Genomic DNA, 25864 nt, shown 5'->3' on the forward strand with positions numbered 1-25864 from the left:
CAGGGGCTCACATCTATAATCCCAGCACTTTGGGAGGCTGAGGTAGGTGGATCACCTGAGGTCAGGAGTTTGAGATCAGCCTAGCCAGCATGGTGAAATCCCGTCTCTACTAAAAATACAAAAATTAGCAGGGTGTGGTGTTGCACACCTGTAGTCCCAGCTACTCTGAAGTTGAGGCAGGAGAATCACTTGAATCCAGGAGGTGGAGTTTGCAGTGAGCCAAGATCACGTCATTGCACTCCAGCCTGGGCGACCAGAGCCAAACTGTGTCTCAAAGAAAAAAAAAAAAGTAATCCAGATCACTCTCCTCCCAAGGCTTTTATTTATTGCAACTAAACGATATTCTGAACTCTTCACTGTGGTCAACAGGGTCCTCTGGGATGAAACCTGCCTGCCTCTCCAACCTCCACTTATAGCTGCTTTTTCGTTAGGCTCTAATGGAGGTGCCCCACCCATGCTGACCTCCTTTCTGGCCTTTTTATTATTTTTCTAAATTTTTTATTTATTTTTTATTATTTAAAAAATGAGATGGCTGGAACTTGTGGGTTGCGGGGGAGAAGGTGGGTGGGTCTCACGATGCTGCCCAGGCTGGCCTCAGACCCCTGGGCTGAAGAAATCCTCCTGCCTCAGCTTCCCAAAGTGCTGGAATAACAGGCTTGAGCCACTGCATCCCACTCCACCCTTTCTAGTCTTTGTAGCAGCTGATAATTCTCAATTGAGAATCTTTCCTAGCAGCGGGCTTTAGCGGTAGCCATCTCCTCTGCATGGAATGCCCTTCCCCAGATTCATCAAATGGCATATCCTGTTTGTAATCTCATCCCAATTGAAATATTTTCAAAGGCCTTCCCTATCTTATCTAGAACAGACCCTATTCCTCAGTTTTTCACTCACCTTATTCATTTCCATCTTATCACTTATCATAATCCAATGCTGATTATTTTATTTTTATTTATTCATTTATTTTGGAAACAGGGTCTTGCTGTGTTGTCCAGGCTGCAGTGCAGGGGTGTGATCATGGCTCATTGCAGTCTCAACTTCCTGGACTCAAAGGATCTTCCCACCTCAAGCCTCCTGAGTAGCTGGCTAATTATTTTTTTATTATTTTAGACAAAGTCTTGCTCTTGTTCCCCAGGCTGGAATGCAATGGCGCCATCTTGGCTCACTGCAGTCTCCGCCTTCTGGGTTCAAGCGATTCTCCTGCTTCAGCCTCCCGAGTAGCTGGGATTACAGGTGCCTACCACAACGCCTGGCTAATTTTTATATTTTTAGTAGAGACGGGGTTTCACCATGTTGGCCAGGTTGGTCTTGAACTCCTGATCTAAGGTGATCCACCCGCCTCAGCCTCCCGAAGTGCTGGGATTACAGGCGTGAGCCACCGTGCCCAACCAGTTTTTAAATTTTTTGTAGAGATGGGGCCTCACCTTGTTGCTCAGGTTGGTCTCAAACTCCTGGGCTCAAGAGATCTACCTGCCTCGACCTCCCTAAGTGTTGGGACTACAGTTACGAGCTACCAGGCCCGGACAAATGTAGTCCTTAATAGTTGTCTCCTTTTTTTTTTTTTTTTGAGATGGAGTCTCATTCTGATCTCAGCTCACTGCAACCTCCACCTCCCGGGTTCAAGCGATTCTCGTGCCTCAGCCTCCCGAGTAGCTGGAATTAAAGGCATTTGCCACCATCCTGGGCTAATTTTTATATTTTTAATAGAGACGGGGTTTCTCCATGTTGGCCAGGTTGGTCGCAAACTCCTGACCTCAGGTGATCCACCCGCCTCAGCCTTCCAAAGTGCTGGGATTACAGGCGTGAGCCACCGTGCCCAGCCAGTTTTAAAATTTTTTGTAGAGATGGGGCCTCACCTTGTTGCTCAGGTTGGTCTCGAACTCCTGGGCTCAAGAGATCTGCCTGCCTTGACCTCCCTAAGTGTTGGGACTACAGTTATGAGCTACCAGGCCCGGACAAATGTAGTCCTTAATAGTTGTCTCCTTTTTTTTTTTTTTTGAGATGGAGTCTCACTCTGATCTCAGCTCACTGCAAACTCCACCTCCCGGGTTCAAGCGATTCTCGTGCCTCAGCCTCCCAAGTAGCTGGAATTAAAGGCGTTTGCCACCGTGCTGGGCTAATTTTTATATATATATATATATATTTTTTTTTTTTTTGAGACGGAGTCTCGCTGTGTCGCCCAGGCTGGAGTGCAGTGGCCGCATCTCAGCTCACTGCAAGCTCCGCCTCCTGGGTCTACGCCATTCTCCTGCCTCAGCCTCCCGAGTAGCTGGGACTACAGGCGCCCGCCACCTCACCCGGCTAGTTTTTTGTATTTTTTTTAGTAGAGACGGGGTTTCACTGTATTAGCCAGGCTGGTCTCGATCTCCTGACCTTGTGATCCGCCCGTCTCGGCCTCCCAAAGTGCTGGGATTACAGGCTTGAGCCACCGCGCCCGGCCAATTTTTATATTTTTAATAGAGACGCGGTTTCTCCATGTTGGCCAGGTTGGTCTCAAACTCCTGACCTCAGGTGATCCACCCTCCTCAGCCTTCCAAAGTGCTGGGATTATAGGCGTGAGCCACCGCGCCTGGCTGTTGTTTACTTTTTGACTGTTCTGTCCCATTAGATGTTAGTGTCATGAGGGTAGGAACCTGGTCAGTGTAGTTTACACCTAGACCTCAAGTCCTAGGATTGTGTCTAGCTCACAGTAGTTGCTCAGTAAATGTTTGTTAAATAAAGCAATACAGTTAGACAGTTGGGTGTGCAGGGGTTCAATCAGGCTTGAGGATCAGTCAGGCACTAAAATGAAGAGAGAGGGAGACAAACAGCCAAGTTTGTTGAGGGTGTATGGAGAGAAGGGTTGTAGTAATGGACTATTCTCTAAGCTCAGAAGAGAAGGAAGAGAGAACAGGAAGGAAATGGTGGATAGTAAAAAAGTGGTACACAGGGCCGGACATGGTGACTCACGCCTCTAATCCCAGCACTTTGGGAGGCCGAGGTGGGCGGATCACGAGATCAGGAGGTTGAGACCATCCTGGCTAACACGGTGAAACTCCATCTCTACCAATAATACAAAAAAAAAAATTAGCCAGGCGTGGTGGCACGTGCCTATAGTCCCAGCTACTCGGGAGGCTGAGGCAGGAGAATCCCTTGAACCTGGGAGGCGGAGGTTGCAGTGAGCAGAGATCGTGCCACTGCGCTCCAGCCTGGGCGACAAAGTGAGACTCCGTTTTAAAAAGAAAAAAAAAGTGGTACAGAGAACGGGGTCTTGTTGAGGTGGAAGAGTTGCGTGGTGTGAACACTAAAGCAAGTAAGCTGAAAGGATAAGAAATGGTGGTCAGGGTGCATGACTTGAAACGAAGTATTGGGGTGTGGTGGAATTTTGGTTGGCGAGACTGTCCCACGGGAACATGGAGAGGCCAGCTGGTGGGAAGGGAAGGAGAGAAGTGAAGTGAATGACAGGGAAGGGTACTGGATGGGTCATTCACGTGGGTAATTAGGTCCCCAAGTTGGATAAAGAGAAGGACTCTGAGGCAGGAGGAGAAGTCCGTGATGAATGGGTTTGCAGGTCACAGGACCAAAGGGGAGTGGCAAGTGCTGTAGCTGGATGTCATTAACCTCAAAGGCGATAGGGCCCAGGTGCAGTGACTCACGCGTGTAATCCCAGCACACTGGGAGGCCAAGGCAGGAGGATCGCTTGAGGCCAGGAGTTTGAGACCAGCCTAACCAACGAAGTGAGACCCACTCCCCAGACTTGGTCCGTCATACCAATGGCACCCAGTCACCCATGGTGGTCCCCACTCTTTCCTATATCCAATAGATCACCAAGGCCTATATATTCTTTGTACTTTTTTTTTTTTGAGACGGAGTTTCACTCTTGTTGCCCAGGCTGGAGTGCAGAGGCGCGATCTCAGCTCACAGCAACTTCCCCTTCCCAGGTTCAAGTGATTCTCCTGCCTCAACCTCCCAAGTAGCTTACAGGCCTGCACCACCATGCCTGGCTAATTTTGCTTTTTTTTTTTTGAGACGGAGTCTCACTCTGTCTCCCAGGCTGGAGTGCAGTGGTGCGATCTCGGCTCATTGCAACCTCCGTCTTCTGGGTTCAAGCAATTCTTCTGCCTCAGTCTCCCAAGCAGCTGGGACTACTATTAGGTGGCCACCACCCCCAGATAATTTTTGTATTTTTAGTAGAGATGGGGTTTCATTATGTTGGCCAGGCTGGTGTTGAACTCCTGACCTCGTGATCCACCCGCGTTGGCCTCCCAAAGTGCTGGGATTACAGGAGTCAACCACTGTGCTAGGCCCTAATTTTTTATTTTTATTTTTTTATTATTTTTTTATTTTTTAGATGGAGTCTCGCTCTGTCGCCCAGGCTGGAGTGCAGTGGCCGGATCTCGGCTCACTGCAAGCTCCGCCTCCCGGGTTCACGCCATTCTCCTGCCTCAGCCTCCCGAGTAGCTGGGACTACAGGCGCCCACCACCAAGCCCGGCTAGTTTTTTGTATTTTTTAGTAGAGATGGGGTTTCACCATGTTAGCCACGATGGTCTCGATCTCCTGACCTCATGATCCGCCTGTCTCGGCCTCCCAAAGTGCTGGAATTACAGGCTTGAGCCACCGCGCCCGGCCTAATTTTGTATTTTTAATAGAGATGGGGTTTCTCCATGTTGGTCAGGCTGGTCTCAAACTCCTGACCTCAGGTGATCTGCCGGCCTCGGCCTCCCAAAGTGCTGGGATTATAGACGTGAGCCACCTCACCTGGCCACCAAGGCCTAAATATTTTTATGTACACTCCTTAATCCAAGCCTTAGTTACTGCCACAATCTCCATAAGGGTCTCCATTGGTTTTTTTTTTTTTTTTTTTTGAGACGGAGTCTCGCTGTGTCTCCCAGGCTGGAGTGCAGTGGCGTGATCTCGGCTCACTGCAAGCTCCGCCTCCCAGGTTCACGCCATTCTCCCGCCTCAGCCTCCCAAGTAGCTGAGACTACAGGCGCCCGCCACCACGCCCGGCTAGTTTTTTGTATTTTTAGTAGAGATGGGGTTTCACCATGTTAGCCAGGATAGTCTCGATCTCCTGACCTCGTGATCCACCCGCTTCGGCCTCCCAAAGTGCTGGGATTACAGGCTTGAGCCACCGCGCCCAGCCTCCATTGGTCTTTTAAAATTTTTATTAAAAAAAAAAATATTTTGGGCTGGGCACAGTGTCTCTTGCCTGTAATTCCACTACTTGAGGAGGCTGAGGCGGGTGGATCACTTGAGCCCAGGAGTTCAAGTCCAGCCTGGCCAAGATGGTGAAACCTGTCTCTACTAAAAATACAAAAATTCGCCAGGCCTGGTGGCACAGGCCTGTAATCCCTGCCACTCGGGAGGCTGAGGCATGAGAATCACCTGAACCCGGGAGGCAGAGGTTGCAGTGAGCTGAGACCGTGCCACTGTACTCCAGCCTGGGTGACAAAGGGAGACTGTTTCAAAACAAAACAAAACACACTTTTTTGTAGATAGGGTCTTGCTCTGTCACCCAGGCTGGTCTCCAACTCCTGGCCTCAAGTGATCCTCCTGCATGGAGTTCCCAAAGAACTGGGATTACAGACATGAGCCACCACAGCCTGCAGGGCACTGGTCTTGACCTTCCCTGCCTCATGTATTCTCTGCAGCCACAGCAAAACATTCAAAATGCAAGTCTGCTATTCTTCTACTCCTAGTTAAAACTTTTCAGGGGCCTCCCACTGTTTGAGGATTAGGTTCAATTTCCAATCCTGTATCCAACTCTCATCTTTCACAAGATTTGGAGATTATTACAAAAAATAAATCTTAAGAAACTAGGAATAGGCCAGGCGCAGTGGCTCTCGCTTATAATCCTAGCACTTTGGGAGGCCGAGGAAAGCGGATTGCCTGAGCTCAGGAGTTCGAGACCAGCCTGGGTGACAGAGCAAGACCCTATCTCCAAAAAAGTGTGTTTTGTTTTGTTTTGAAACAGAGTAAAACTGGGCAACATGGTAAACCCCATCTCTACTAAAATACGAAAGCAAATTAGCCTGGCCTTGAGGCGTGCACCTGCAGTCCCAGCTACTCAGGAGTCTGAGGCAGGAGAATTGCTTTAACCAGGGAACCCAGAAGGTGGAAGTTGCAGTGAGCCTGCACTCCAGCCTGGGCAACAGAAGGTAGGAATAGAAGGAAATCTCCTTGATTTGTTAAAGTGAAACATCAAAATTGTCCCTTTGGTCTATTTGATAGGGAGGCAGTGGTTCACATCTGTAATCCTAACACTTTGGGTGGCCGAGTTGGAAGGACTGCTTGAGCCCAGGCATTTGAGACTAGCCTGGGCAACACAGAGAGACCCCTCTCTCTCTCTCTCTTTTTTTTTTTTTGAGACGGAGTCTCGCTCTGTCGCCCAGGCTGGAGTGCAGTGGCCGGATCTCAGCTCACTGCAAGCTCCGCCTCCCGGGTTCACGCCATTCTCCGGCCTCAGCCTCCCGAGTAGCTGGGACTACAGGCGCCCGCCACCTCGCCCAGCTAGTTTTTTGTATTTCTTAATAGAGACGGGGTTTCACCGTGTTAGCCAGGATGGTTTCGATCTCCTGACCTCGTGATCCGCCCGTCTCGGCCTCCCAAAGTGCTGGGATTACAGGCTTGAGCCACCGCGCCCGGCCTTTTTTTTTTTTTTTTTTTTTTTTTGAGATGGAGTCTCTCTCTGTCCGCCAGGCTGGAGTGCAGTGGCACCATCTCAGCTCACTGCAACCTCTGCCTCCGGGTTCAAGCAATTCTCCTGTCTCAGCCTCCCAGGTAGCTGGGAGCATAGGCGCCTGCCACCAGGCCGGGCTAATTTTTGTATTTTTAGTAGAGACGGGGTTTCACCATGTTGGCCAGGCTGATCTCGAACTCGTGACCTCAGGTGATCTACCCGCCTTGGCCTCTCAAAGTGTTGGGATTACAGGCGTGAGCCACCCCGCCCCGCCGAAACCCCCCATCTCTATAAATCAAATAAAAAAATAGCAGGGCATGGTTGTGTGGTGTGTACCTGTAATCCCAGATACTAAGGAGACTCAGATGGGAGGATCCCTTAAGCCCAGGAGTTCCAAGCTGCAGTGAGCTATGATCACTGCATTCCAGCCTGGGCGACAGAAAGAATTGCTGTCCATAAATAATAATAATAACACGGCCGGTTGCGGGGGCTCAATAATAATAGGGCCAGTCGCGGTGGCTCATGCCTGTAATCCCAGCACCTTTGGGAGGCTGAGGCCGGTGGATCACTTGAGGCCAGGAGTTTGAGCCCAGCCTGGCCAACATGGTGAAACCCCATCTCTACTAAAAATACGAAAAATTTGCCGGGCGTGGTGGTGGGCGCCTCTAATTCCAGCTACTCAGGAGGCGGAGGCAGAAGAATCACTTGAACCCGGGAGGCGGAGGTTGCAGTGAGCCGAGATCACGCCACTGTACTGCAGCCTGGGCGACAAAGCGAGATTCGGTCTAAAAAAAAAAATCTTTTTGTGCACTCTTCATGTAAAGAGAATTATCAGCATATATTGCCTCTATTTTGGTGTTTGGTTAAAATGGGGCACACCAGTACTAACTTCGGCTTTCTAACAATTCCTAATTCGCACACCATGTGGCAGTGTTAGATGGCTTTTGGGCGCTCGCCAACGACAAGACATCTACCACTTCTTTTGGCCCCTTCGCTCCCATATCCATTACTTCAATCCAGATGCTGTATTTGACCCTCCGCGACCTCTTTGTCATGGCGTCCGCGGGGCGTCTACCAGCGGAGACTTGGGCTGGCAGCCGGGCGTCGACCTTCCCAAAATGGCGACGACAGGGACAACTGCGCTCAGGGGGCGGGGTTCCGCCGCCGGGGGCGGGGCGGGAGGCCGAGGGGTCGGGCTAGCGGGCGGGACGCTTCCCAAGTCGGCTGTCTCAGCGCGCCTGCGCCGAGCGGCCCTGCGCGCAGTGAGGCAGTGGCGGGGGAAGGCACCGGTGGGGCCGACGGGCGGGTTGAAGGAGGGAAGCGGGCGAGCGAAGTCCCAGTGCGCGCCGCGGCAGCCCGGGCACCCTCCCCTTCCGGGCGTGAGTCGCTGTGAAAAGAGCTGAAGCGAGCGGACTCGCACCGGCAGCGAGGCGCCGCTCCCGCCGCCTCAGCCCGGCCTCCCTCGGCTCCGGCGCTCCGGTCGCGGGGCCCGGGTTCCTCGGCACACCCCGCTCCAGCCGCCCCCAGAGCCTGTCCCCAGCCCTTCGGAAGCCCCGGCGCCAGCCCGGGCCCTCGGCGGGGAGGATGACGGAGCTGCAGTCGGCACTGCTACTGCGAAGACAGCTGGCAGGTGAGCAGGCGGGCGGCGGGCCGCCGGGCTCGGCCGCGATCGCAGACAGCCGCTGCTCGGTCCCTCTTCTCCTCCTCCCGAGCCAGCGGCCGCACGGCCGAAGGGGTCCGGGCCTGCGAGGGTGGGTACCTCGAGGCTCCGGTCCCGGCCGGGCCCAGCCGTTCTCGCCTGGCTCTCGAAGGGCATTGGGGGCGGGGACGCGACCCAGCTCCGGGCCGGGGACCGGGCCTGGCGCCCGGGGGATCGGAGAGGAGGCGGCCCCCCCTCCCCCACCGTTCTGTAGGACGTTGCGGGGGAGGGGCTGTGTGCGGATCCCCAGGCCGGGGCCGCCAGCCTGGAGGGGCGGGTCCCGGGCTCAGGTGCTGCCGGGGTCGCCGGACCTTCGGGGCCGGCTGGAGCGTCCGGGCCCAGCGTGGCTGCGAGTCCCAGGCTCGGTGTCTGAGCCGCAGGGGGCGAGGGCGGGCGGAAGGGACCTGCCCTGGCGGGATAGGTGAGGCGCACAAAACTTCTCCCCGGGCGGCGCTGGGTCCGCGGAGTTGGGGCCGACAACAAAAGCGCCGGCCTCGGCGGCCTCCACGCGGGCGCGCGGGTGCCGGAGACCCTGGCGGGGTGCGGAACGCCGCCTCGCCTGCCTCCGCCTGGCACGGGCTCCGGCTGCGCCGCCCGGCTGGGGGAGGGTAGGAGCGGGCCGCGGGAGAGCCGCTCGCTGGCCGGCTCCGGGCTTTGTGCTCGCCGCGATTCCTGCTCCTGCGCAGGCCCGCAAACCCCGGAGCTGCGCCCGCAGACTCTGGCCCGGGGCGGCGGCCGGGTCGGCCTCTCCGAGGAGCCTGCGGCCCCCCTCCCCCATTGTCCCGGCCTCCGGCCGTTTGCGGCTTCCAGGTTGACTTTTTAGGGGGTTGGCTCCTACTCTGCTAGGACTGTGTGCGCAGAGCATGCGCACTGGAGACGTCCGTGTGCGGAGTGGAAGGGGGGAGGCGGGTTGGTGGCTTCACAATGCAGCCCCACGTGCTGCCAGATTTAAAGAGAAATGAACCAGCAGTTACCCCTGCTGTACAACGCCCGGCGTGTGTCATTCTCAGTTCAAGCGATCTTCCCCCTACCCACTCTACAACCAGTAGCCTCCGGCCCTCAGCAGAAGCCAAAGACTGGAGTGATGAAATCTGTCTTTGAAATACATTTACTAAGAGTTTGAGGTGTTCGTTAAATCACCTTTATAGCTTCTTAAGGAAAAGATTGTCAGGGGTTCTTACAGATAGTATAATTGGGTTTATTATTAGACCATGAGCAAGCAGGTTTGGACAAGTATTAAAGTTCTAGATGCTCGGGGGAGTTCGCTTCCAGTGAATGGAGAAGTTCTAATGATACTACAGGATACTCATCAAAATTATGTACTGGAAAAGCACTGAGGCCGGGCGCGGTGGCTCACGCTTGTAATCTCAGCACTTCGGGAAGCTGAGGCGGGCAGATCACCTGAAGACAGGAGTTCAAGGCCAGCCTGGCCAATGTGGTGAAACACCCGTCACTACTAAAAATACAAAAAATTATTCGGGCGTGGTGGAGGGCGCCTGTAATCCCAGCTGCTCGGGAGGCTGAGGCAGGAGAATTGCTTGAACCCGGGAGGCATCGCTGCAGTGAGTTGAGATCGCCCCATTGCATTCCAGCCTGGGCAACAGAGCGAGACTCTTCAAAAAAAAAAAAAAAAAAGAAGGGCCGGGCGCGGTGGCTCATGCCTGTAATCACAGCACTTTGGGAGGCCGAGGCGGGCGGATCACGAGGTCAGGAGATTGCGATCATCCTGGCTAACATAGTGAAACCCCGTCTCTACTAAAAATACAAAAAATTAGCCGGGTGTGGTGGTGGGCGCCTGTAGTCCCAGCTACTGGGGAGGCTGAGGCAGGAGAATGGCGTGAACCCCGGAGGTGGAGTTTGCAGTGAGCCGAGATCGCGCCACTGCACTCCAGCCTGGGCGACAGAGCGAGACTCTGTCTCAAAAAAAAAAAGAACTTTATTGCATCTTTTTGTAAATTTTGAGGCAGAGTCTCACTCTATCACCTAGGCTGGAGTGCAGTTGCGTCATCTCGGCTCACTGCAACCTCCGCCTCCTGGGTTCAAGTGATTCTCCTGCCTCAGCCTCCCGAGTAGCTGGGATTACAGGCGCGCACCACCACGCCCGGCTAATTTTTTGTATTTTTGGTAGAGGCGGGTTTTTACCATGCTGGCCAGGCTGATCTCCAACTCCTGACCTGGGGATCGCCCGCCTGGGCCTCCCAAAGTGTTGGGATTACAGGCGTGAGCACCGCGCCCGTCTGCATCTTGACATTTATAAACACCTTTTCTGTATACTTTTTTGTTTGGAGGAGGGAATTAAGATTTCCCCAATTCTTTAATCAGAATAAGTTTTATGTGGTGAATTGTTAAACAACTTGAGGTACTAGGTATTAAAACATTGAATTGTTACATAATGGAAAAGATAAACATTTAAAAGGTGTAAAAGAAGTTATGCATTACTAAGAAAGTAAAATAAGACATAACAGTGTCAGCAGCAGCGATGTGTCAAAACGATTTCCTATCCGTTTTTGAACCAGCTCTAGATTTTGTTGGTCACTTGGTTCTGTTCTGCCCTCTTTTTTTTTTTTGGACAATGTATATGCAAATATTAATAAAACGTCCCAAAGCTCTTTACTAATGATTGACTTTCTGATGGGGCATACTAAAATACACTTTAAGATAGAGGAGAGAGCAATTTAATTTGTATTTTTTCAGGCCTCATTGTAAAGTTACTTAGCTGCAGATTTAAGTTTTCCTGTAGTCTCGCTCTGTTTTTCAGGCTCACTGCAATCCGCCTCCCGGGTAAATTCTCCTTACTTAGCTGGGCTGCATTTTTTTTTTGATTTTTTAGAAAGTTTCACCGTGGTCTCCATTCCTGACCTGCCAAAGTCTGGGATTACAGGCATGAGCCACCGCGCCCGGCCTTCCTGCCTTCTTTATGAGAAACAATGGGATTGTTTTTAATATGTTTTGAAAAATTTGAAGCATGTGAATTAACATGCTCGAAATGTACAAAGTAGTAGGGCAAGGCAAATGAATTTTAATTGAAATGTAAACATATAAAATTTATTGGAAAGATTTGATAACTACACAGAGTGTGAAATAAAAGCCTGTTTTATTTTATTTTTGAGACAGAGTTTTTACTTTGTTGCCCAAACTGTAGTGCAGTGGCGAGATCTTGGCTCAGGACAACTTCTACCTCCAAGTTCAAGTGATTCTCCTGCCTCAGCCTCTGAGTTGCTGGGATTACAGGCACCTGCCACTGTGCCTGGCCAAGTTTTGTATTTTTAGTAGAGACGGGGTTTCACCATGTTGGCCAGGCTGGTCTCGAATGACTTCAGGTGATTCACCCACCTCGGCCTCCCAAAGTGCTGGGATTACAAGTGTGAGCCACCCCACCTTTCACGGAGGTTGGAGTGCAGTGACATAATCTCGGTTCACTGCAACCTCCACCTCCCAGGTTCAAGCGATTCTCCTGCCCCATCCCCTGCTCCTCCCCACCCCCACCCGCCCCGAGTAACTGAGATTACAGGTGTGTACTACCACGCCAGGCTAATTTTTGTATGAGTGGCTACATTTATTGAACCTCTAGTCTGTCAATCCTTAAGGATTTAAATTAATTACTTGGGAGAATATATGGGGTATGTTTTGTTGATAACTTAATGAAGAACCTGGTTACTTTGAGAATTGAACACAGTGGTTCCTTGGGTTGTGGAGTTCCTCAGTCTTGGCGCCACTGACATTTTGGGTTGAGTCTCGTTGTGGGGCCTGTTCTGTGCGTTACAGAATGTTGAGCAGCATACGTGGCCTTCACCCACTAGATGCCAGTAGCATCCTCCCTTAGTTGTGACAACCATAAATGTCTCTATTGCCAAATGTCTCCTGAGGGACAAAATCATCCCAGGTTGAAGATTACTGAGTTAAAATGTTTCAGAAAAGACCATTATGGCTAATTGTTAAGCAAATAAAGACACCTAACATATTCATGAAATCAGATAGGTTGTGTATTTCTCTATGGATATTATTAGACTATGACTTACTCCTTTGCAAATTCAGCCGTGGCAATTCAAGTTTTGCAGTGCCTTATGTTAAACACTAAGAAATCCCTCAGCACTAGAGATACTTTTAAAACATTTTATCTTTTGAAAAGGTATTATAAGCATTGGTTAAAAATGCAAAGAGTACAAAAAAGCATAGTCTTTTCACCCTGACCACAGGTTCTTTTCATGGAAGCAACACATCACTGACAAATTTTTTTTTTTTTTTTTTTTTTTTTTTGAGACAGTCTTGCTCTGTCGCCTAGGCTAGAGTGCAGTGGCACGATCTCGGCTAATTGCAACCTCCGCTTCCTGGGTTCAAGCGATTCTTGTGCCTCAGCCTCCCAAGTAGCTGGGATTACAGGTGTGTGCCACGATGCCCAGCTAATTTTTTGTATTTTTAGTAGAGATGGGGTTTTTGCCATGCTGGCCAGGCTGGTCTTGAACTCCTGACCTCAGGTGATCTGCCCACCTTGGCCTTACAAAGTGGTAGGATTACAGGTGTGAGACACTGCGCCCGGCCCCTCTATTGCATATGTGTATTTTTTTTGAGACAGAGCTTCACTCTTGTTGCCCAGGCTGGCGTGCAATGGCATGAGCTAGGCTTACCACAACCGCTGCCTCGCCAGGTTCAAGCGATTCTCCTTCCTCAGCCTCCTGATTAGCTGGGATTACAGGCTTGTGCCACCACGCCTGGTCAGTTTTGTATTTTTAGTAGAGACAGGGTTTTTCCATGTTGGTGAGGCTGGTCTCGAACTCCTAATCTCAGGTGATCCACCCGTCTCAACCTCCCAAAGTGCTGGGATTACAGGCGTGAGCCACTGTGCCAGGCCAGTTTTATTATATAGTTTGTTAATACACATTGTATTTTGTGATACTTTCACATATAGTTGTCAAATTAGGTGCATTGATCATTATTTAATAGAGTAGATCTAGGGTGTAAAATCTGATAATCCAGTGACTATCATTGTTGCCTTTTTTTTTTTTTTTTTTTGAGAGGGAGTCTCCCTGTGTCTCCCAGACTGGAGTGCAGTGACGCAATCTCGGCTCACTGCAAGCTCCGCCTCCCGGGTTGCCACCATTCTCCTGCCTCAGCCTCCCCAGTAGCTGGGACTACAGGCGCCCACCACCGTGCCCGGCTAATTTTTTGCATTTTTAGTAGAGACGGGGTTTCACTGTGTTAGCCAGGATGGTCTCTATCTCCTGACCTTGTGATCCGCCTGCCTCAGCCTCCCACAGTGCTGGAATTACAGGCCTGAGCCACCACGCCCTGTCCCCTATTGTTGCCTTTTGACTTCCTTTTCTCAGGTGAAGAATGTCTGATTGCTCTGTCAAGATGAGTTTCAATCCTTGCCTCTTTCGGCTTTGGGTACTTCAGTACAATTTTTTTGTTGGTGGTAGGGTATGCCAAATTATGGTAAACTGTAGTGTGGGCATTCCTTTGCTTTAAGCAAGTAAAGTATTAATTAAGCACTCTTTTAATGAGATCAGTTTGATTTAGGATAAATAATTTGGCATTTCTTAATTATTGAAATTTTTTTTAGATTTAAATTTTTGTTAGAATTTAGATGACTTCTAAGGGTACGTCTAATGTTACCTTTCATTGGTTTGTAGGAAATAACTTTTCAGAGAAGGAAGTGTGGGCTTATGGAAACACTCTGGCAAGGTAAACACAGTGTAGGTTTATATGGTTAACAGCATTTCAGGTACAGAAAAGTACAAATCACAAAAAGCAAACATTCTCCGAATTCTGGTAATGAACATGATTATTATAAACAGATACATGATAAAGAATAAAATGTGGGCCGGGCGCGGTGGCTCAAGCCTGTAATCCCAGCACTTTGGGAGGCCGAGACGGGCGGATCACGAGGTCAGGAGATCGAGACCATCCTGGCTAACACAGTGAAACCCCGTCTCTACTAAAAAATACAAAAAACTAGCCGGGCGAGGTGGCGGGCGCCTGTAGTCCCAGCTACTCGGGAGGCTGAGGCAGGAGAATGGCATGAACCCAGGAGGCGGAGCTTGCAGTGAGCTGAGATCCGGCCACTGCACTCCAGCCTGGGCAAGAGAGCCAGACTCCGCCTCAAAAAAAAAAAAAAAAAAAAAGAATAAAATGTAGTTCCAGGAAATAAGATATTTAAATGTTACAATAGAACATTCTAAACTTTTTCCCCTTAGTGCAAGATAGTATTGGGCTAATTTGAGTTAATCAGAAGTTTTTTTTTTGAGATGGAGTCTCGTTCTGTCGCCCAGGCTGGAGTGTAGTGGCGAGATCTTGGCTCACTGCAGCCTCTGCCTCCTGGGTTCAAGTGATTCTACTGCCTCAGCCTTCTGAGTAGCTGGGACTACAGGCGCACGCCACCACCCCTGGATTATTTTTGTATTTTTAGTAGAGACGGAGTTTCACCATGTTGGCCAGGATGGTCTTAATCTCCTCTGCCCTCCTCAGCCTCCCAAAGTGTTGGGATTACAGGCGTGAGCCACCGCGCCCGGTCTAATCAGAAGTTTTTATCAGTGCTGTTCCATTGATAGATTTTGGCCCTCAGAGAAACTTCTGGAATAAATAATGTATTGCTGTTGCTGTAGAGATGTATACCTCTTTTTATGAAGTTACGTTCTAGACTTGCAACAAGTTAATTTTTATAAGGGGAAATATTTTATTTTACCTTTTATTTAACCTTTATACCCATGTCCAGTGACTTAGAAAAACTGCTACTGCTGTATCTTTGCTTTTTTTCCTTTAGCTTTTCTTATCTACTCTTCTATTGGCTAGGGATATGTTAAAAATATAAAGAATTGGCCAGGCGCGGTGGCTCAAGCCTGTAATCCCAGCACTTTGGGAGGCCGAGACGGGCGGATCACGAGGTCAGGAGATTGAGACCATCCTGGCTAACACGGTGAAACCCCGTCTCTACTAAAAAATACAAAAAACTAGCCGGGCGAGGTGGTGGGCGCCTGTAGTCCCAGCTACTCGGGAGGCTGAGGCAGGAGAATGGTGTAAACCCGGGAGGTGGAGCTTGCAGTGAGCTGAGATCCGGCCACTGCACCCCAGCCTGGGTGACAGAGCAAGACTCTGTCTCAAAAAAAAAAAAAAAAAAAAAAAAAAAAAAAGAATTTAAATTTTTACCTGGCAGCTGTTTGTTGTTTGCTTTAATCTTGTAAAGCAAGATTGCTTTTAAGTAAGTTTATCAAATTGGAATTTTTAAGAAACGTTCTTTATGTCAGGAGACACTGTTTTCATTTGCTTTTGAATGTACATGCATTTTAATTACATTATCATATTCTTATGTAAGGTATATATTTTCTAGGGTTTCTATGTTAAGACAGAGTAATGCTAGGCAAAGAGTTCTTTTTCCTCTTTTCTTTTTTTTTTTTTTTTGATATGGAGTTTTGCTCTTGTTGCCCAGGCTGAAGTGCAGTGGCGCAATCATGGCTCACCGCAACCTCTTGCCTCCCGGGTTCAAGCGATTCTCCCACTGCAGCCTCCCGAGTAGCTGGGGTTATAGGCATGGGCCACGACACCTGGCTAATTTTGTATTTTTAGTAGAGACAGGGTTTCTCCATGTTGGTCAGGCTGGCTTGAACTCCTGACCTCAGGTGATCCACCCGCCTCAGCCTCCCAAAGTGCTGGGATCACAGGCGTAGGCCACCGCATCCAGCCTATTTTTTTTGTTTTTTTTTGAGATGGAGTTCTGCTCTTGTTGCCCAGGCTGGAGTACAGTGGCGGGACCTTGGCTCACTGCAGCCTCTGTCTCCTGGGTTCAAGTGATTCTCCTGCCTCAGCCTCCCAAGTAGCTGGGATTACAGGCACCTGCCACCACGCCCATCTAATTTTTGTATTTTTAGTAGAAAGGCATTTCACCATGTTGGCCAAGCTGGTCTCGAACCTCTGACCTCAGGTGATCCACCTGCCTCAGCCTCCTAAAGTGCTTGGATTACAGGCGTGAGCCACAGTGCCCAGCCTATAGACTATTCTTTTTTTTTTTTTTTTTGAGATGGGGTTTCACTCGGTCATCAGGCTGGAGTGCAGTGGTGGATCTGGCTCACTGCAACCTCTGCCTTTCAGGTTCAAGCGATTCTCCTGCCTCAGCCTCCCGAGTAGTTGGGACTACAGGCGCGCACCACCACACCGAGCTAATTTTTTTTTTCTTTTTGTATTTTTAGTAGAGTTGGGGTTTCACCATGTTGGCCAGGATGGTCTTGATCTCTTGACCTCGTGATCCACCTGCCTCGGCCTCCCAAAGTGCTGGGATTACAGGCGTGAGCCACCCCGCCCGGCCTAGACTATTCTTTAGAACAGCCTCAGGTTCTCAGTGAGATTGAGTTAGAAGGTACAGAGATTTCCCAAATACCTCCTGCCCCCACTCAAGCATAGCTTCCCTCGTTGTCAACATCACACAGCAGAATGTTACAAATGATGAACCTACTTTGGGTAGTTCTATCTTTAATTTTTTGAGGAATTTCCAAACTTTTTCATAGGCCTTGCACCATTTTACAATCCCATCAGTAGGTAAAAGTAAGGTTCCAATTTTTCCACATCTTTGCCAACACTTACTTATTTTTTTTGATAAAAGTCATCCAAATAGGTGTAAGATGAAATCTCATTGTGTGGTTTTTGTTTTGTTTTTTGGTTTTCCTGAAACAGGGTCTTACTCTGTTGCCCAGGCTGGAGTGCAGTGCTGCGATCTCAGCTCACTGCAGCCTCGAACTCGGGCTCCAGCAGTCCTCCCACTTCAGACTCCTGAGTAGCTGGGACTATAGGCACATGCCACCACACCAGGCTAATTTTTGTATTTTGTTTTGTAGAGATGGAATTTCAATCATGTTAACCAGGCTGGTTTCGAACTCCAGAGTTGAAGCCATCTGCCTGCCTCTGCCTCCCAGACTGCTGGGATTACAGGTGTGAGCCACCACACCTGGCCCTCATTGTGGTTTTGATTTGCATTCCTCCGATGGTTACAAAGTGGTGCGTCTTTTTACATGCTTTTGGCCATTTGTTTGTCATTTTTGGAGAAACGTCTATTTAAAGTCTTGCCATTTAAACAGTCAGGTTATTTGGCTTTTTCTTTGCAGAGCGGTAGGGGTTCTTTTTGGGTATTATTTTAGCTATTAACCCCAATAGATACATGATCTGCAAATATTTACTCCCATTTGGTAGGTTGCCTTTTCACTCTGTCGATCGTATCCTGTGATGCACGACTGTTTTAAGTTTGGTGTAGTCTAGTTTGTCTATTTGCTCTTGTTGCCTGTGCTTTTGGTGTTATATCCAAGAAATCACTGCTAAGTGCAGTGTTATGAAGCTCTTCTCTTACGTTTTCTTCTGGGAGTTACAGTTTTAGGTTTTATATTTAGGTCTTTTTTTTTTTTTTTTTTTTTGAGGCAGAGTCTCGCACTGTTGCCCAGGCTGGAGTGCAGTGGCGCGATCTTGGCTCACTGCAGCCTCCACCTCCCAGGTTCAAGCAGTTCTGCCTCAGCCTCCTGAGTAGTTGGGACTACAGGCGCGTGCCACCACGCCCGGATAATTTTTGTATTTTTAGTAGAGACGGAGTTTCACCATGTTGGCCAGGATGGCCTCGAACTCCTGACCTTGTGATCGGCCCACCTCGGCCTCCCAAAGTGCTGGGATTACAGGTGTGAGCCACCGCGCCTGGCCAAGTTAATTTTTATGTAAAGTGCAAGATAAACGTCCAACTTCACTATTTTGCTTGTGGATATCCACAACTTTTCCCACCACCATTTGTTAAGAGACTAGATTGTCCTTCTCTATTGGGTGGTCTTGGCACCTTTGTATAAAATTCTGGAAATGACAAAATTATAGCGATGGATAATAGTGTTCAGGGATTTAGGGACATGAGAGATATGTGGTATACAGCAACATGAGGGATCTTTGTAGTGATGAAGAGTTTTGTATCTTGATAGTGATTACACACATCTGCAAATGTGATAAAACTGCATAGAGCTACACACACACACACACACACACAGTGATGACATCTGAATACAATAGTCCTCCCTTATCTGCATGGGATACTTTCCAAGACCTCCAGTGGATGCCTGAAACTACAGATAGTCCTGAACCTTGTGCTTTTTCCTATGACAGGTATTCTATGATCGCATACCTGTAATGGGGTTTAATTTACGTTAGTCATGGCAAGATTAACAACAATGATAATAAAACAGAGCAATGATAACAATATGCCAGCATCACTACTCTTGCACTTTGGGGCCATTATTAAGTAAAACAAGGGTTACTTGAACCCAAGCACTGCTAAGTCATAGGCAGGAGGGACAGTGTGAGATTTCATCATGCTACTCAGAACAACAGAAAATTTAAAACTTAGGAATTGTTTATTTCTGTTATTTTCCATTTAATATTTTGACTGGTGGGGGGACTATAAAGTATATGGATTGTACCACCGTCAATTTCTTGGGTTTGATATTGTGCTAGACTTACACAGGATGTTAACATTTGGGAGAAACAGGGTAAAGGTTACAGGAAACCTTTCTGTACATTTCCCCCTTGTCCTATGGGACTGTATTTCAGAATAAAAAGTTTTTTTAAAAAGTCACCTGTAACCGTGCGTTATTATCCATCCTTTTTCAAATAAAGAACTTAATATTTGTAGTTACAAACACAACTACATGGTTGCTCTATTAACATGTTCAAGGAACAGGAAGTTGAAGTAGAGAAACCTGTAGTTTAAGACAGAAATTCTATCTTAATTTTTTAAATTATTTATTACTTAATTTATTTTTGCGATCAAAGTCTTGCTGTGTTGCTCAGGCTGCTCTTGAACTCCTGGGCTCAAGCGATCCTCTTGGCTTGGCCTCCCAAAGTGCTGGGATTACAGGCGTGAGCTGCCATGCACAGCCACCATCTTAATTTTAAATAGCAGTCTTCATTTAAACTTGTGTGGTTGCTTGCAAAATGGAATAAAGCATCAGCATAAAAGTTTATTTATTGAGCCCTTATATGCCATTGTATTGAGATGCTATGGGAACACAAAGGTAATTGATGTGATATCCCAACCTTGAGGTGCTACATTGAGTAGCACTATGTAAGAAAAGATTTATATTTTTATTTATTTATTTATTTAACTGTTTTTTGAGACAGAGTTTCGCTCTTGTTGCCCAGGCTGAAGTGCAGTGGCGCCATCTCGGCTTACTGCAACCTTCACCTCCTGGGTTCAAGTGATTCTCCCGCCTCAGCCTCCTGAGTAGCTGGGATTACAGGCGTGTGCCACCATGCACAGCTAATTTTTTGTATTTTTTAGTAGAGAAGGGGTTTAACCATGTTGTTCAGGCTGGTCTTGAACTCCTGACCTCAGGCCATCTGCCCGCCTCGGCCTTCCAAAGTGCTGAGATTACAGGCGTGAGCCACTGCGCCTGGCCGCAAAGTTTTAATGCAGTACATATATGTATATGTACAAGGAACAGAAAGTGGCATTGAAGGAGAAGTGTTTAATTATGGGGGGAGTACAGAGAGATGAGGTAAGGCTTCATAGGAAAAAGACTATGTTTATATACAGCAGAATCAACATTTCAGTTCTCTTAATAGCGTTAGGTTATATCCTTTTTTTTTTTTCTCGAGACAGAGTTTCGCTCTTTTTGTCCATGCTGGAGTGCAGTGGCATGACCTCGGCTCACTGCAACCTCCACCTCCTGGGTTCAAGCGATTCTCCTACCTCAACCTCCCGAGTAGCTGGGGTTACAGATGTGAGCCACCACGCCTGGCTAATTTTGTATTTTTAGTAGAGACGGGGTTTCTCCATGTTGGTCAGGCTGGTCTTGAACTCCCAACCTCAGGTGATCCACCCGCCTCAGCCTCCCAAAGTGCTGGGATTACAGGCATGAGCCACCATGCCCGGCCTTTTTTATTTTATTTTTTTTAAGTGAAACAAGTTTATTAAGAAAGTAAAAGGAATAAAGAATGGCTACTCTGCTGGGTGTGGTGGCTCTCGCCTGACCAGCCTGACCAACTTGGAGAAACCCCCTCTCTACTAAAAATACAAAATTAGCTGGGCATGGTGGTACATGCCTGTAATCCCAGCTACTCAGGAGGCTGAGGCAGGAGAATCGCTTGCACCCGCGAGGCAGAGGTTGCAGTGAGCCAACACCATGCCACTGCACTCCAGCCTGGGGAACAAGAAATTCCGTCTCAGAAAAAAAAAAAAACAAAAAAGAATGACTACTCCATAGGCAGAGCAGCCAGTAGTAAATTAATTTTTTTTTTTTTTAACTCTTGTTGCCCAGGCTGGAGTGCAGTGGCGCGATCTCGGCCCACTGCAACCTCCCCCTCCTGGGTTCAAGCGATTCTCCCGCCTCAGCCTCAGAAGTAGCTGGGACTGCAGGCATGCGCCACCACAACTGGCTAATTTTTCTATTTTTAGTAGAGATGGAGTTTCACCATGCTGGCCACGGCTAGTCTCAAACTCATGACCTCAGGTGATAACACCCACCCCTGGCCTCCCAAAGTGCTAAGATTATAGGCTTGAGCCGCTTGCTCCCAGCCAGTAAATGAATTTCTAAGAAAATAGTCTGGCAGGCCTGGCGTAGTGATTCATGCCTGTAATCCCAGCACTTTGGGAGGCTGAGGCAGGTGGATCACCTGAGGTCAGGAGTTTGAGACAAGCCATGGCCAGCATGGTGAAACCCTGTTTCTACTAAAAATACAAAAATTAGCCGGTCGTGGTTGCACATACCTGTAGTCCCAGCTGCTTGTGAGGCAAATCACAGCAAATCTTTGTTTTGTTTTGAGACAGGGTCTTACTCTGTTGTCCAGACTAGAATGCAGTGGCACCATCAAGGCCCACTGCAGCCTCCACTTCCTTGGCTCAAGCAATCCCCCTACCTCCCTCCCTATAGCTGGGACTATACGCATGCACCGCCACACCTGGCTAATTTTTCCTTTTGATAAAGTCTTGCTTTGTCACCCAGGCTGGAGTGCAAGGATGTGATGATGGCCCACTGCAGCCTCAATCTCCCAGAACCAAGTGATCCTCCCACCTTATCTGCCTGAGTAGCTGGGACCACAGGCACGCACCACCATGCTCAGCAAATTTAAAAAAATTTTTTTTGGTAGAGATGGGGTTTTGCTGTGTTGCCCAGGCTGGTCTTGAAGTCCTGGGTTCAAGCAGTCCTCCCACCTTGGCCTCTCAAAGTCCTGGGATTAGACACATGAACCATTGTGTCAAATCTTTGCCCCAGCCAAATATTTGAAGTAAATAAAGAAATTGGTAATTTCTCCAGTCTCACCTTCTTAAATGCTGATGGAGCTGGCTAGCAGAAAGTTTTATTTTCTGATAAAACTCGAGCCCTTTCCTTCCCAGAGTGTTTTGTTTTTTTTTTTAATTAATATTTTGGGAGTTCTTCGTTTCCTTTGAGAATCTGGTAAGAGTTAAAAGGCCTCCTGAGAAAAGCGCACATACATAACTTGGTATGTAATTTCAGAGGGTTCTTTGATCTGTGGAGTGAAGCTCATTTATGCAGATCTAATGCCGTCTCTCTTTTTTTTTTTTTTTTTTTTGAGACGGAGTCTCGCTCTGTCGCCCAGGCTGGAGTGCAGTGGCCGGATCTCAGCTCACTGCAAGCTCCACCTCCCGGGTTTATGCCATTCTCCTGCCTCAGCCTCCTGAGTAGCTGGGACTACAGGCGCCCGCCACCTCGCCTGGCTAGTTTTTTGTATTTTTTAGTAGAGATGGGGTTTCACCGTGTTAGCCAGGATGGTTTCGATCTCCTGACCTCGTGATCCGCCCGTCTCGGCCTACCAAAGTGCTGGGATTACAGGCTTGAGCCACCGCGCCCGGCCATGCCGTCTCTTAAATCAGCAAGTTTGATGCCTGTTTTGTGTGCTGTCGGGATGCTGTTTGGGCATTTCAGGAACTTGTATTCTGTAGAAAAATAAAAGTTCCATAATACAGCTGCTTTAGGGTTGTCATTATAGAAGAAGTCAAGAAAAGCTGGCTTCTACCAGTCTGGTTCATGGAGGGCTTTGAGGAGGAGTTCATGACACTTCTGCTTGACCTTTAAAAGATCCCTCAAATTTGACACGCAGAAAGAGGAAAATATTTAAGGCTGATGGAAAAGAACAAGCAAGACAAAGTTTATGCTGAAAGAAGTTGTATAGTTGGAGTATATGATAAACTGAACTAGTGGGAAAACTATCTGGAAAGGTTGAAGTTTGTGGAAGACCTTAAAAATGCTGGGGTAGGCCAGGTGTGGTGACTCACACCTGTAATCCCAGCACTTTGGGAGGCCAGGCGGGAGAATCTCTTGAACCCAGGAGGCAGAGGCTGCAGTGAGCTGAGATCGCGCCACTACACTCCAGTCTGGGTGACTGAGTGAGACTCTGTCTCACTCACACACACACAAAAAAGGCCGGGCGCAGTGGCTCACACCTGTAATCCTAGCACTTCGGGAGGCCGAGGTGGGCGGATCACGAGGTCAGGAGTTCCGAGACCAGCCTGGCCAGCATGGTGAAACCCCGTCTCTACTAAAAATACAAAAAATTAGCTGGATATGGTGGCGCGCACCTGTAGTCCCAGCTACTTGGAGGCTGAGGCAGGAGAACTTCTTGAACCCAGCAGGTGAAGGTTGCAGTGAGCCAAGATGGCGCCGCTGCACTCCAGCCTGGGCGACAGAGTGAGACTGTGTCTCAAAAAAAAAAAAAACAAACAATCGAGCTGGGCACGGTGGCTCACGCCTGTAATCCCAGCACTTTGGGAGGCCGAAGTGGACGGATAATGAGGTCAGGAAATCAAGACCATCCTGGCCAACATGGTGAAACCATGTCTGTACTAAAAATACAAACATTAGCTGGGCAGGTGTGGTGGCACATGCCTGTAATCCCAGCTACTCAGGAGGCTGAGGCAGGAGAATCGCTTGAACCTGGGAGTCGGAGGTTGTAGTGAGCCAAGATCACCACTGCACTCCAACCTGGTGACAGAACGAGACTCCGTCTAAAAAGAATAAAATTTAATATATATATTAAATTTTTATATATAAATTTTTATATATTAATTTATATATATATTAATTATATGGGGTATAAAATTTAATATATATGTTGAGATGGAGTTTTGTTGATTGACACTAGTTTATATCAGTTGATAATACAATATAGATACTTCACCACAATATTATAGGCATTCTTCCCCCTTCTTACATTTTTTTTTTTCCATTTACTTAATTTCAGCAAGAGACACTTGTTGAAACACCTTCAGTGTCTCATCAAGGTCCTTATTTTTCTGTCAAAGTCTTTTTTTTTTGAGATGGAGTCTCACTCTGTCACCCAGGCTGGAGTGCAGTGGCACGATCTTGGCTCACCGCAACCTCCGCCTCCCAGGTTCGAGCAATTCTGCCTCAACCTCCTGGGTAGCTGGGACTACAGGCGCGCGCCACCACGCCTAGCTAATTTTTGTATTTTAGTAGAGATGGGGTTTCACCGTGTTTCCCAGGCTGGTCTTGAACTCCTGAGCTCAGGCAGTCTGCCCGCCTCGGCCTCCCAAAGTGCTGGGATTACAGGCGTGAGTCACTGCACCCAGCCTCACACTATTTTTGAATGAGCGGGATTCAAACATTTTCTCAGTAGGAATAGCAAAAACATCATTATCAGGAAAATGATACAGCTGTATTATCTATAATACAGCCACCACGCCCGCCCCCAAAGTATTTTCTTTAATGAACAACTCTATCATGACTGTAGCTTTGCTAACTGTGTAATTTTAAAAATTACTACAAAAATTAACATTGTTTTCTTTTTGGCTTTTCCTCCCATGTCTCTGAAGTTCCTGTCTGGTCCTCTGCTGTAGTGGCCTTAAATTTCCTACTCAGCTGACTGTCCATATTTTCCAAAAGAGAAAACTAAGTTTCACTTATTTGCAGGAGCAGAACCAAGACAGCTAGACTTCATTAATCTCCGAATTTGTCCTTTAACAAAGTTTAGGCTGGGTGCAGTGGCTCACGCCTGTAATCCCGGCACTTGGGGATTCCGGGCAGGAGGATCGCTTGAGCCCAGGAGTTGGAGGCTGCCATGAGCTGTGAGCGCATCACTGCCCTCTAGCCTGGTTGACAGAGCAAGACCCTGTCTTAGAAAAACAATATTTAAGTTAGATCTACACAGAGAATGAATATAAAAATTAATGTTGATACGGTGATCCCTTTTCTACTTAGGTCCTGGGGAGCCTGTGGGGTCATATGATCCTTTGATTTTATCACTGTTTTTGAGGGTGAGTCAAATATATTTAAAAGACGGAGTTTTCGCCATGTTGGCCAGGCTGGTCTTTAACTCCTCACCTCACCCGCCTCGCCCTTTCAAAGTGCTGGGATTACAGGCGTGAGCTACCGCACCCAGCCAAGACCACTGCATTTTATACCACTGCACAGTCTGTTAAATTCTGAAGTCTTTGTAACTTTTAGAAGGGGAACTAATAACTATTGGTAATGGCCGCATCTGGTATTTTGAGTCTGTTTGTCATCTTTTGTGCTTTAGGATTCTAAAACTAAATTACTTATTTAAGGTTTATATATAGAGAGGAGTGTTATTCTGAGGTCTTCCTTTATATTCTTTCACCCTAGGTAAACAGAGGATTGTATTTCCCTATTTTTTTTGTATTTAGCAGTGCATAAGGTTTATATTATCCTCATTAGTACTTTAGGCTGTGATAATTTCTTTTTTCTGTTCATTCTTTTTTCTTTTTTTCACTTGTCACTGACAAAGCTCGGAATAATTTCTTATTTTCAGACTGCTGTGAACATTTATGGTGTGATCGTTCCCCCAGGAAAAGACTGTATTTTCGCTGTCTTCTCTGGTTATTTCTGCATCTCTGCCCTAGGATGGCATCTTTGCTCTTCTTCTGCCCTTAGCATTTGCCTAATGGAAACAACAAAATTGTTGTTATCCAGTTTGGTTTATATTTAACTCTTGCAGGTGCAGCAGTGGCACAGATGAGGGTATTGTGTTGCCTGCTACCCTCTTCGGCATCTACGTCATATGCTATGGCTGTTGGGGAAGCAATACGACTGTGATAGGCTTTTTGTTTTTAAATAAACCTTTTTAAAAGAGTTTCAGATACACAGAATTGTGAGAATAGTACAGAGAGTTCTTCTATACCCTGCATTCAGTTTCTCTTATTTTTAACTCTTTCCCCCACCCCCATGAGATAATCTCCGTCTGTTGGCCAGGCTCACTGCAACCTCTGCCTCCTGGGCAGAGGCGGTTCTCCTGTCTCAGCCTCCTGAGTAGCTGGGATTACAGGTGCACGCCACCACACCTGGCTACTTTTTGTGTTTTTAGTAGAGATGGGGTTTTGCCATGTTGGCTATGCTGGTCTGGAACTGCTGACCTCAGGTGATCCGGCCTCCTAAAGTGCTGGGATTACAGACGTGAGCCACCACGCTCAGCCTCATACTATTTTTAAATGAGCTGGATTCAAACATTTTCTCTGTAGGAATGGCAAAGACATCATTATCAGGAAAATGATGTAGCTGTA

General features: G+C 48.0%; 1 protein-coding gene across 1 annotated transcript in view; it reads left to right on the forward strand.

Moving 5' to 3' along the window:
* Window positions 1-7885: 7885 nt before the first annotated feature.
* Window positions 7886-25864, forward strand: part of UBE2G1 (ubiquitin conjugating enzyme E2 G1) — a 103281-nt gene continuing 85302 nt past the window's right edge. The window contains exon 1 of the mRNA XM_050765494.1: window positions 7886-8289. Coding sequence (XP_050621451.1) covers window positions 8244-8289 — 46 coding nt within the window. The 5' untranslated portion in view covers window positions 7886-8243. The remainder of the gene's footprint in view (window positions 8290-25864) is intronic.

The sequence above is a fragment of the Macaca thibetana genome, chromosome 16 (assembly GCF_024542745.1).
Source record: "Macaca thibetana thibetana isolate TM-01 chromosome 16, ASM2454274v1, whole genome shotgun sequence".
In the NCBI taxonomy this organism is placed as follows: Eukaryota; Metazoa; Chordata; class Mammalia; order Primates; family Cercopithecidae; genus Macaca; species Macaca thibetana.